The 13,687-nt window shown below is 37.2% G+C and overlaps 1 protein-coding gene across 2 annotated transcripts in view; it reads left to right on the top strand.

The window, feature by feature from the left end:
• Nucleotides 1-13,687, top strand: part of KIF13B (kinesin family member 13B) — a 201,938-nt gene that overhangs the window by 6,785 nt on the left and 181,466 nt on the right. For both annotated transcript variants that reach the window (XM_045990711.1, XM_045990703.1), the window contains exon 2: nt 10,329-10,422. In XM_045990711.1, coding sequence (XP_045846667.1) covers nt 10,329-10,422 — 94 coding nt within the window. The remainder of the gene's footprint in view (nt 1-10,328; nt 10,423-13,687) is intronic.

Genomic DNA, 13,687 nt, shown 5'->3' with positions numbered 1-13,687 from the left:
AGACAATGGGCAGGGAGGGAGACATGTCAGGTGGGGTACAAAACACAAGTTGTTGGAATTAATCTGTGTGTTTTTACCCTGCTCGTAAGCTGGTAAGTTAGATAGTTATTGGTTCGTGGGTGCTGGTAGAAAACGTGGGACTTCTGGGTCAGAGGGCTTACTCATGGCATGGCAAACAGTGAGAGTAGCTCCCCTTGCTTGCCAATCCACAAGGGTGTGGAGAGTCCAGATGGCTGCTGTTTAAGTAGTAGGTTTGTGTTACTTCTGAGGAACACTCGGTTTGGGGAATCCACTGTTGTAAGTGGTAATACGCAAACCTGCTCTTTGTCCTAGAGGAAGACCTTGTCCCTCAAAGTTCCTGGCTACAAACACAGTCCTGAGAGAGGGGCTGGGTAAAAAGCATCTGTGGCCTAGCATTCTAGGCCATATATTGCTGTATACGCAGCAAAAATGTGTAAAGGCCACGGGGAAGCAACTGAAATTTAGGAAATACAGGAAGACTGCAAAGCTTCAAAAAGAAATATAAGAGGGGGTGCCTGGGTGGCTCAGTGGGTTAAAGCCTCTGCCTTCTGCTGGGGTCATGATCCCAGGGTCCTGGGATCAAGCCCTGCATCAGGCTCTCTGCTCAGCAGGGAGCCTGCTTCCTTCTCGCTCTGCCTGCCTCTCTGCCTGCCTCTCTGCCTACCCGTGATCTCTGTCTGTCAAATAAATAAATAAAATCTTAAAAAAAAAAAGAAATATAGGAGAAGCAGGTTTTAAGGTGGAAGTGTAGGAAATGATGAGTTTTATTCTTAGACTTTCAAGTATTTAGTCAGCCCTTATCACATGCTGTGTACTGCACCTACAAATATGAATACGATATGTATTCCTGGAAAAAACTCAACAGATCTTTTGAGTTTTGGGTGTCTGAAGTGTTAAGTGGATGGATCCAGAATGCTGTTGCATATGAGTCAAAATCTAAGGAACTAGAGATGTGTGTAGAGTCACACATTTAGGAGTCATTACTGTAGGTAGTAGATAGAATACCAAATTAAGGTGTGTGTGAAGAAGGAGGTCACAGAGGTCGAGAAGAGAGACTAAGGGAAGCAGAAAAAAGTAATATGGAAGCCCAGGGGACATCTGGGTGGCGCAGTCAGTTAAGAGGCTGACTCTTGGTTTCAACTCAGGTTGTGATCTCAGGGTTTTGAGGTCAAGCTTCACGTGGAGTGGGTGCAGAGTCTGCTTGAGATTCTCTCTCACTCTGCCTCTCCCACTTGTTCTCTCTCTCAGATAAATAAATACTAAAGAAAAAAAAAAGGTAATATGGAAGCCCAGAGAGAAAATGTGTCAAAGAATGAATAGTTGGTAGTCAGATATCACAAGAATGGCATGTAATAACTGTTCAGTGGATTAGGCATCATGGCAGTCAGTGGTAATTTTCAGAATAATTTTGACTGAATGAATGAATTAGTGTTTGTATGTTAATAGTGGGCTGAGAAATAAGTGGGTTGCCAGTATGGTGGTAGTGAATATACAAGTTTCTGTCTAGAAAATCCATTTAGAAGGGAAGAGGTAAAGAGTGGTATCTGGAGTTTTACCTAGGAACAGACCTTTTTAATGAGATGTTTGAGCCTCATTATAGACCAAGGCAATAGAGGGGAAATTTTTGAAATATGGGAAGAAGAGGATAATTATATAATGGCAAAGGCCTGGAGTGTGTAATTTTCTTGATGAGGTAGATTCTGAGGTTGTTATTTGAGAGTGAGAAGAATTGGTTTGGCTGGGATTTTTGAAGTAGTGATTGTTTGGAAATGTAATTGAAGAACTCTAACCATATTTTGTATCTATTGAGGGTTGTGGAATCATTCTTTCTAATTTTTTTTGAGATAATTCATCAGAAGTGTACAATTCAGTGGTTTTAGTGTATTTGCAGAGTTGTGCAACCATCACCATTATCCATTTGCAGAACATTTTTGTCATCCCATAGAGAGATTCTGTCCCCACTAGCATTCTGTCTACCTCCCTCCCCCAGCACACACCCATCCCTCTTCTCTGCCCCTGGCAACCACTGCTCTACTTCTTGACTCTATGGATTTGCCTATCTGGGCATTTCATATAAATGGAATCAAGGGATATGTGGACTTTTGTATCTGACTTTCTTCACTTAGCATAATGTATTCAGGTTTTTGGCATGTTGTAGCATGAGTCAGTACTCATTCCTTTTTAAAGTTGAGTAATATTACATGATATGGATATGCTGCATTTATTTACTCGTTCATTAGTTGATGGGCATTTGGCTTGTTTCCACTTTTTGGCTGTTATGAATAATACTGCTGTGAACATTTGTGTATAACCTTTTGTGTGGATGTGTATTTTTATTTCTTTTGGGTATATATATAAATAGAAGTGGAATTTCTGGGTCATATAAGTAACTCTAAATTTTGAGGAACTGCTAAATTGTTTTCCAACGTGACTGTACCATTTTATGTTCTCACCAACAATGTATAAAAGTCCCAATTTCTCCATGTCCTTGCCAACACTTGCTTTGTCTGTCTTTTTGAATATTTCCATCCTAGTGTGTGTGAAGTAGTATCTCACAGTAGTTTTGATTTTCATTTCTCCAGTATCTAATGATGTTGGACATCTTTTCATGTGTTCATTGGCTATTTGTAGATCTTTGGAGAGATTTCTATTCAAACTATCATTTTATTTTATTATTTATTTATTTTTTATTTACTAATTAAAAAAAATACTTTATTTATTTGTCAGAGAGAGACAGCAAGCGCACAAGCCAAGGGAGAAGCAGGGTTCCTGCCGAGCAAGGAGCCCAATGCAGGTTTTGATCCCAGGACCCCAGGATCATGACCTGAGCCAAAGACAGATGCTTAACTGACTGAGCCACCCAGGTGTCCCTATTTTTATTTTTTTCAGTAGGCTCCAGGTTCAGTGACAAACCCAGTGCATGACCCTGAGGTCCCGAACTGAGCTGAGCAGCGCCTGGGTGGCTCAGTTGGTGAAGCGGCTGACTATTCTTTCGGTTCACGTCATGATCTCACAGTCCTGGGATTGAGCCCCCATTGGTCTGGGTGCTCAGCTCAGCCGGGAGTCTACTTGAGGATTCTCTTTCTCTTTCCCTCTCCTTGTGCCCCTCCCCCTGCTTGCTGTCTATCTTTTTCAAGTAAATAAATATTAAAAAGAGGAAAAAAAAAAAAAAGACCTGAGCCAAGATCAAAGTTGGATGCTCAACTGACTTAACTACCCAGATGCCCCTCAAACTATCATTTTAAAATTTGGGTTGTCTTTTTATTATTGAACTGGTAGAATTATTTATGTTTTTTGAATACTAAGTTCCTTATCAGAGAAATAATTTGTAAATATTTTCTTGATTATTGTGGGTTGCCTTTTCATTCTCTTCTTGGTATCTTTTAAAGGACAAAAGTTTTGTTTTTTTTTATTTGTTTGTTTTTAAGATTTTATTTTTAAGTAACCTCTACACCCAATGTGGGCGTCAGACTCACAACCCCGAGATCAGAAGTTACATGCTCCACCAACTGAGCCATCCAGATGCCCTTGCAGCACAAAAGTTTTTCATTTTGATATGGTCCAGTTTATCTTTTGTTGCTTGTGCATTCGAAGTCATATATAAGGAATCATGACCTAACTCAAGGTTATGTGGATTTATGCCTGTATTTTCTTCCAAGAGTTTTTTATAGTTTTAGACTTTGTATTTAGGTCTTCGATCCATTTGGAGTTAAGTTTTGAATGTGATGTGAGGCAGAGGTTCAATTTCATTCTGTTACATGTGAATATCCAGTGGTCCCAGCACCATTTGTTGAAATGACTATACTTTTCCCCCATTGGATTGTCTTGGCACTCTTGTCAAAAATCAATTGACTATTGATTTTGAGTGATTACAGTTGGCTTTTTAGGAATGTGATTGGTAGGTAAAGGGAGGTACATTTATATTTCTGAGAAGTATATTTGGTTTGAAAATTATTAGTAATTGTCTGGAGAATTAGAAAACAGTTATTAAATGGGCAACTCAACTTACTTTATTCACACTGAGAATGATGCATCCTCAGATGGAACATGAGTTATGTAAAGGGAGTTCCCAAACCCTGCCCATCTTTCACTATGATGTCATTGAGGAACGAGCCATAGCTGATTTGTGTGTTGAAGGAAGACTTGTTTCAAATTATTGTTCACTTTTACAGGGTGACTAATTTGCTGGCAGAGTAAGCTGAAGTGTCAGCTGTTAATATTTTAATATTCATCTTGAGGAGCTTGACCTAGAAAAGGATCGTGTTTGGGAAATAATATGGGATCTTTAATGTTAGTGGAGTAAATTTCTTTCTTTTTTCTAAGGACTCATGGATACATCAAAGTATTCATGGTTCTAAGTACGATAGAGGTTCATTAGTCATGATATTAAACTTATAGGATTACTTAACTTTAAGATCACTCTGGTTTTTTATTGGTTTTCAGATGTAGTACTAGTTAAATCCCAATCTCATTATTATAGACTTCCCTAGGAATAAACTGTTGTCCATGTGTTATTTATTATAATAATGGTGAGCATTTAGTGCTTTTTTTTTTATTGTGGTAAAGTATATATAATATAAAATTTATCATTTCAAACCACTTTTAAGTGTACAGTTTAGTGGCATTAACTTGTTATGGAACCAGCACCAGTCTCCACGTCTCGAGTGTTTTAATCTTATAAAACTGAAACTCTGTAACCATGAAACTCCCCCATTGCCCCTTAAGCCTAGCCCCTGGCATCTGCCATTTTACTTTCTATCTCAATGAATATGACTACTCTAGGTACCTCATGTAAGTGGAATCATACAGTATTTGTCTAGCTGTCTCACTTGGCAAAATGTCAAGGCTCATCCACGTTTTAGCAGAATTCATTCCTTTTTAAGGTTGAATAATATTCCATTGAAGTATGCCACATTTTGTTTTTCCATTCATTCATCGATGGACACTTGGATTGTTGCCACTTTTTGGCTGTTGTGAATACTGCTATGAACTTGGATATACTTTAATGTTGATTTTGCAAATGCAGCTCATAGCAGCTAGGTCCTTATCTTTTTTTTTTTTTAAAGATTTTATTTATTTATTTGACAGACAGAGATCACAAGTAGGCAGAGAGGCAGGCAGAGAGAGAGGGGGAAGCAGGCTCCCCGCTGAGCAGAGAGCCCGATGTGGGGCTCGATCCCAGGACCCTGAGATCATGACCTGAGCCGAAGGCAGAGGCTTAACTCACTGAGCCACCCAGGCACCGCAAAGTCCTTATCTTTTTAATATAAGTATTGTTCTAAACTAAGAGGAAGCTGTTTATCTTTTGGATTTTTGATCGGCGTTTAAAACATTTTTTTTTTTTTTTAGTTTTTTGGGATGCCTCAATTTTTTAGTTTTTTGGGTGGCTCAATTAGTTAAGCCTTGGGCTCAGGTCATGGTTCTGGGGTCCGGGGATCAAGTCCTGTGTTGGGCTTCTTGCTCGGTGGGGAGCCTGCTTCTCCCTCTGTCTGCCATTCCCCCTGCTTGTGCTTGCTCGCTCTCTCTCTCTGATAAATAAATAAATATAATCTAAAAAAACTTTTTTTTTTTTTTTAGTTTTTAAAATTTAGATTAAATTTAAGGCCTAAATTTATTGCTATTATTTAATTACTGCTTTCTTTCTTTTTTTTCTTTTATATTTTTTTTATTTGTTTATTTGACAGAGATCACGAGTAGGCAGAAAGGCAGGCAGAGAGAGAGGGGGAAACAGGCTCTCCGCTGAGCAGAGAGCCCAATGCGGGGCTCGATCCCAGGACCCTGAGATCATGACCTGAGCTGAAGGCAGAGGCTTTAACCCACTGAGCCAACCAGGCGCCCCAAGAATTTATTTTTAAGTAATCTGTACACTGAGCATGGGGCTTGAACTCACAGTCCTGAGATTAGTTGCCACTCTACTGACTGAATGAGCCAGGCGCCCCTTTTGCAGTATACGTGAATTCAACCAGCTAGTAACATTTAATGGTACTCTAGCTATAGCATTTATATTAAATGTTTCTTGTATATCTGACCCTTAAACTTTCTTCAAATCTCTTTATTTGCTTGGGTGTGTGTGTCCTAGATGTACTACCCATATTCTAAACAACCTTGTTTTAATATCCGTCCACCAGTCAACAAAATCAGAATGGGAATTTTGTTTGATAAAATGGAGCTACTGAAGTGAAGATAGTGTTTATATTTTAAAGGCTACCTTTCATGGGTGGCCTTTAATCTTTAGGACAAAATGAATTTCGGTTGAATATATTAGTTATTAGATGATTCTGTGTATTATATAGGATATTCCCAGGATTGGTTCCTTTATCATGCCTTTTAGTGCTTCCAAATTATTAGTTCTGTCTAATGAGGTTATGAGACAGAGAAGGGAGGAGCTGTGAAGAGGATAGGGAAAAAGCATAGAAATATTGAAGGAAAATGTTTGGATCCCTTCTCAATTCAAGATCATTTGAAATGAAGACCGATCACTTAATGAGAAAATACTTGATTTACAGTTTTTCAGGCGTGCATTCTAATGTATACTTCTGCATACAGAACTGTATATGCAACTCCTTAGCTTAAACCAAACATTCCTGCAAGACACTAATAACTAACTTTGTGGTGGGTGGTGAGATGGTAGATTCTGAGTCACACAGTGCAATTTCCGGAGAATCGATAATACATTTGTGTATAATACAGATTTGACTGTAAGGGGCCAGCCAATACAATATGGTCAGAAACCATTAAGGAGTAGTATTAACAGAGTATGATGATTGCAAACTTTCTTGAGCTGTGGGCCTATAGACTTTAGTGCTAGTTGATCACAGTAGAACATGTGCCGCTTTGGGATTAGTCTTCTACACCTAGGTAAAACATAGCTCAATAGTTTTCCTTTCAAAATTTTTTTTTCCCTGAAAAATGTATTGGCTAGAAGAAAGAGTGCTAAGTTTTTTGTACTTCTAGAATGTATCTTTGAGAACAATTGTAGAAAAACCAATATAAGAAAAGTTGTGGCAGGTACAGGGAGGGAAATTTTTAATTTTGCTTTTTGGTATTTGTCTCAGTTATGTAAGTTAAAATGAAAAAAAGAAATGACCTTTCCTGGCGGTGGAAATACTCTTGAGTTATAATAAATATGACATTGACATTTGGTCAAGGCTCTTTGGAAAATACAAAATAGCTCCAGTGTAGTACAGCTCCTTTCCTTAGAGCTTATCTTTTGGTAGTGGAGATAAGGCAAACAGTTTCATACTTTGGGTCAGAAAAATGTAAGAGTATAAAAATATGAGGGGTGCCTGAGTGGCTCAGTTAGTTGAGCATCCTACTCTTGCTTTTGGCTCAGGTCATGATGTCAGGGTCATAAAATCAAGCCTAACGTGGGGCTCTGTGCTCATTGTGGAGTCTGCTTGAGATTGTCTTTTTCCCTCTCCCTCTGCCCTCCCCTAACCCCCGCTCACACTCTCTCTCTCCCTAATAAATCTTAAAAGAAAAAGAATATGAAAACATAATATTCCACAGCCTGTACTTTAAAAAAAAATAACTTTATTGAAAAAGAAAAAAAAAACAGCTTTATTGAGATGCAGTTCACATATCATACAATTCAGCCATTTCAGTGGTTTTTATCATGCTCACATAATTGTGCAGTTAGTCAGCAATCAATTTTAGTACATCTTCATACCCCAAAAGAAAACTATACCCATGTAACCACATGGTGACTATAGTTAGTGATACTGTATTGCATATTTGAAGGTTGCTAAGGGAGTAGATCTTTAAAGTTCTCATAATAGAAAAAAATTTTCGTAATTATATATGGTGACAGATGTTAATTAGCCTTATGTGGTGAGCATTTTGCAATATATACAAATAGGGAATCATGTTGTACACCCAAAACTCGTAATGTTGTATGTCAGTTATACCTCAATTAAAAATAAACAAAACACCATACCCATTAGCAGTCACTCCCCAGCTGTAGGCAGTAACTAGTCTATTTTCTGTCTCTGTTTGCATATTCTGAACATTTCAAATGAATAGAATCATATAACGTGGTATTTTGTAACTGGCTTCTTTGACTTCACACAAGCTTTGTTCATATTGTAGTATGTATCAGTACCTTATTCCTTTAAATTGCGAAATAATGTTCCATTTTCTGGGTATCCTAAATTTATCCATTCATTAGTTGATAGACATTTGGATTGTTCCATTTTTTGGCTGTTATGAATAGCCTAATACTAGCATTATGAACATTTATGTATAAACTTTTATACATATATAAAATATATATATATCTATAAAATATACTATTTTTATGTGGATCTAGGTTATCACTTCTAATAATATATATAATATAGTATAGTACAATATATCTCTTAGATAATATATACCTAGGAGTGGAATTGACAGGTCATATGCCAGCTCTCTGTTTAACCTTTTGAGGAACTGCTAGACTATTTTGCAGAGTAACTACACCAATTACATTCCCATCAATAATGTATGAAGGTTCCAATCTCTCTACATCTTCCCTAACACTTGTTATTATCTGTCTTTTGGACAGCAGTTATGCCTGTGGGTATGAAGTGGTATCTTACTGTATTTCTAATTTACATTTCCCAATGTGTAATGATTTTGAGCATCTCTTTGCTTATTGGCCATTTTTGTATCTATTTTTGGAGAGATGTCTACTCAGATCCATTGCCCATTTAAAAATTGGATTGTCCTTTTATTCTTGAGTTGTAAGAATTCTTGATGTTTTCTGATACAAGTCCCTTATTAGATATAAAATTTACGAATTATTTACAGATTTGTTTGATTCTGTGGGTTGTCATTTTACTCTCTTGACAGCGTCCTTTGAAGTATAAAAGTTTTTCGTTTTGATGCTGTCCAATTTATCTATTTTTTATTGTTTTTTTAAAAGATTTTTATTTATTTATTTGACACAGAGAGAGAGATCACAAGTAGGCAGAGAGGCAGAGAGAGGGGGGAAGCAGGCTCTCTGCTGAGCAAAGAGCCCGATGTGGGCTCGATCCCAGGACCCTGAGATCATGACCCATGTCGAAGGCGGAGGCTTAACCCACTGAGCCACCCAGGTATCCCTATTTTTTTTTTATTGTTGCTTGAGCTTTTAGTGTCTGAGAAATCATTACCTAAGTCAACATCATGTGAGTTTACCCTTATATTTTCTTCTAAGAGTTTTATGGTTTTAGCTCTTACACATTTATGTCTGTGATCTTTTAGAATTAATTTTTATGTATGGTGTTCATTCTCTTTGCATGTGGATATCCACTTGTCGCACCACCATTTTCTGAGAAGACTGTAATTTTCCCACTGGATTGTCTTGTCAAAGTCTTTGGCCATAAATGTGACAGTGTCTTTCAGGACTGTCTGTGTCCTATATGCCTGTCCTTCTGTCCTTACAGTAGTATAGCACCATCTTGATTATGTAGCTTTGTGGTTAAGTTTGACATTGGTGAGTGTGGTCTTTCTACTTTGTTCTTTTTTAAGAACATTGGGCTGTTCTCATGCATTTCCATATAGATTTAGGATCAGCTTGGTTAAAAAAAAGAAAAGGTTACCATGGGATTTTGATAGGGATTACACCTTCAATCTTGTAGACCAATTTGGATGTATTGCCATCTTAATAGTATTAAATCTTTCAGTTCATGAATGTAAAATAACTTTCCATTTATTTAAATGTTGAATTTCTTTCAACAGTATTTTGGAATTTTAATTGTACAAATCTTGTACTTCTTTTAAATTTATTTTGAAGTAGCTAAGTGTTTTAAATGCTATTATAAATTGTTTTCTTAACTCCATTTCTGGGTTTTTTTATTGCTGGTGTATAGAAGTACAACTGATTTGTGTATGCCGGTCTTGTATCCTACAACTTTGCAAGACTTGTTTATTCTAGTAGTTTTTAAATGGATTCCTTAGGATTTTCTATGTACAAGATGATATCATTGTAAATGGACATAGTTTTACTTCATTCTTTTCAATCTGGGTCCTTTTTATTTGTTTATCTTGCCTAACTGCCCTGACCAGAACTTCTAGAACAATGTTGAATAGAAACTGTAGCCATAGAACTTCCTTGTCTTATTCCTAATGTTCCAGGGTAAGCCTCTAAGGTAAACCACTAAGCATGACATTGGCTGTAGGTTTTTGTATATGTCCTTTATCAGGTTGAGAAGTTCCCTTTTATTCCTAGTTTGTTGAGTGTTTTTATCATGAAGGAGTATTGTGTTTTTCTCAAATGATTTTTCTGAAATAAATCACTTTAAAAATAACAATTTTCTGTTTCTTTTTTCTCTCTTTTTTATCCACAGAAATTGACTTGCATACCAAATGTGTGGTGGATGTAGATGCAAACAAGGTTATACTTAGTCCTGTAAATACTAATCTTTCCAAAGGAGATGCCCGGTAAGTTAAGAAACAGTATTATGTTCAATGGATTTCTAAATGACTGAAAACCACAATGGCTACTAAGCTGAGTTCAGCTTAGGAGATAACAAATGCTTCATTACTATGTAGAGACATAGCTGTCGAGTCAAAGAGGTGAGGTCTATAATATGGAATGACTAAGTGCTAGAACAAGTATTGTAGACAGCAATTGTATCAGAAGCTCAGAGGAGAGAGCTTTAGGTTAGAAGGTGGAGTAACTGAGGAAGACTTCTTGAAGGAGACCGTACCAGGTAGAAGATTATTAGTAAGATGTAGATGGGAAAAAGTAGGGTAGAAGAGAAGACCGTTAGGTTGTTTCTCAGTTTTGGTTGTTTTTACTTCTGCCGCTTCGAATCCTGTTAGAGCCCATTTCAGGTGCTCCTTCCTCCTCGGGGCATTCCTCCATCTCTCAGTGATTCCCTTCCTCTAAATCCCCTGTAAACTGTGGTCTGTATTACCTAACTGAATTATTATGCATTATATTGGATTGCTGCTTGTGGCTCTAAAGTGGATTTTAAGGTCTTGGAGGGAAGAGCCTCTCTGTCAGGGGTTGAAAATGAATCTGGATTTAGATGATAGTATGAACAAAAGGAGGGGCCAGAAAGTGTAAAGAAAGCGAATTTGGGGAAGAAACCAGAGATTCATTTGGTTTTCCTCAGCAAGTGCAGGGGAGTTAATTTAATCAAACAGGCTAGGTTCAGATTACAGAAGAGCTTGAAAGCGGATAAGGGAATTTGACCTATATTTTTATGGTAAGATGTCATCTTTGACAAGTTTTTTAATATGGTTAAGGGAGTGGATTAGGAAAAGTTGTCAGTTGGCCGCGTAGAGAGAATGGTTGCAACTGGGGAAAGACTGGCTTTTTATAGAGATAAGCTTGATTTCAGAGATGTTTTTCTACTGACCCTGGAAGTAAATTACACAAATTAGAGAGACAGTACCTTCCATGGTGCTTTGCATGAAGTAGATACTTAAACTTGTAGAGACAATGTTGTGTATGGAAATACATACAGAAGGCACTCCATAAATGTTGTTTCAGGTTGAGTTATTGAGTTGAAAGGGCGTTAGACTTGGAGTCAGAAAATCTTAAATCAAACCCTGACTTAACTACGTTGTTTTTAAGTAGTAGCTTCTAAACTAGTAGCTAATTATTTTTAACTTTTTTTGAATCTTATCTGTGTGATATATGTCTTACCAATCTCATAGAAGTGTTTTCTGAAGATCAAATTATTGTTAAAATGTTTTGTAAAGTGCTCTGTAATTGTTTGGACTTACTGTCTTTGATGTAGAGCCATAAGTATCACTAGGTTATGGGTACTATCAGATATGAAGTTATTAGGGTGTAAAGGGTATAGATGTGTCAAAAACGATGCTAGGATTTTGAGCTTGCTAATTGAATGATCTATTGTTCTATAATTATTAATATTGGAGGCTGTTTATTGCTCTTGGAATTTTAATTCTGGAGATTGTTGCTTTATTTGGAAATGGGTTACCTCTGAAAAACTTGGAGGCAATATCCTTTGGTAGGAAGATTGTAGGCTTTACTTGTAGACTGACTTGGATTCAAATTCTGGCTTTGCCATTTGGTAGTGTGGTTTCCTACCTGTGTTCCTTATTTATAAAGTGTTTCAGTTTTCTAAGTTTTATATTGCTGCATAACCAGTTATCTTTAGAAGCTTAATGACTTAAGGCAATAGTAATCATTTATTATCTCATGGTTTCTGTGGGCCTGGAATTCAGACAGGGATGACTTGTTTCTGCCTCATGCTGTCTGGGGCATAGCTTGAAGACTTGAAGGTTGGGGATTGGAATCATCTGGAGAAGGGTGGGTCACCCAGATCTGGTGGTTGATGCTGCCTGTTGGCTGGAGGTGTAGCTGAGGCAGTAGGCAGAATACCTGCACACCATCTGGCAGGTTCCAAGGGCAGGTGTCTTGAGAGAGCGAGAAAGCCAGGTGGAAGTAGCATTGCCTTTTATGTCCTAACCTTGGGAGTCACCCAGTATCTTCTGTCATCTTTTCTTACTCAATGCTGATCTAAAGCTCTAAACAATTTCCAGAAGAGAGAGAATATAGGCTCATCTGTAATGGAGGAGCATCAGTGTCACATAAGAAAAGCCTTTGGGATGGGATATGTGTTGTTGTGGCTGCCCTCAGAAAATACAGTCTGCCACAAGTGTGTAATAGTATCTACCTGATAAAGTTGTTGTGAGAATAAAATGACAATGTGAAAGCTGAAAAATGTATTTTCTTTCCTTTTGAGGTCTTTAAATCTCAGGGATCTGTGAAAGAATTAAATAGCTATTCTTGGTTCTATAGAATATCTTGGATAGCTCTTTTTTCCATATGCTGCAGATAAAAATTGAATATCATTCAGTGCTGTACAGGCTTCGATAAAAAACTTTAAAAAATGACAACTTCCAATAAGGTTGGTGTGTTGTGGGGTTTGATGAAGTAAAGTTAAGCACAGATTTTTAAAAAACAGCTTTTATAGAGTGAAATGTATTTAGCTTGATGAATTTTCATAAGTTGAACATAACTCCTGTAAGTGGCACCCAAATAAAAACCAAGAATATTGCTGGGGTACTTGCCTGGCTCATTTGGAAGAGCATGTGACTCTTGATCTCTGGGTTGTGAGTTCAAGCCCCACATTGGGTGTAGAGGTTACTGAAAAATATAAATAGACTTAAAAAGAAAAAAAAGAATATTGTTAGTATAATAAAAGATTGCCGTTTGAGAAGTACTTTTTCTTTTAATATGCTATCAAGGTGAAAAGAGAAAATAGAAATTTTGGAATGTCGCAGTCCAGTGTTACAGGTTGGCTTCACTAAATGTGAAGAAAAATTGGAAGAAAACATAAATTAAAACTATTTTATGTGAGGGGTGCCTGGGTGGCTCAGTGGGTTAAAGCCTCTGCCTTCGGCTCAGGTCATGATCCTAGGGTCCTGGGATCGAGCCCCACATCGGGCTCTGTGCTCCGCGGGGAGCCTGCTTCCTCCTCTCTCTCTGCCTGCCTCTCTGCCTAGTTGTGATTTCTCTCTGTCAAATAAATAAAATATTAAAAAAAAAACCTATTTTATGTGATATGAGGTTAATTACAGTCTAGTTTGTAGAATGACTAATCCATAAAACAAGTTATGTTTTATAGGAGCTATATTTATAACGAGAGAGTTAAGAATTTAGAGTTAACATGTAAGTGATTTGAGTTATTTTAAATTAGTAATCAGAAAAGCTAAAATTAATATT

The sequence above is a fragment of the Meles meles genome, chromosome 2, assembly GCF_922984935.1.
Source record: "Meles meles chromosome 2, mMelMel3.1 paternal haplotype, whole genome shotgun sequence".
Classification (NCBI taxonomy): domain Eukaryota; kingdom Metazoa; phylum Chordata; class Mammalia; order Carnivora; family Mustelidae; genus Meles; species Meles meles.
Note: the sequence above shows the minus strand (reverse complement) of the source record. Positions and strands in the feature narration are given on the sequence as shown.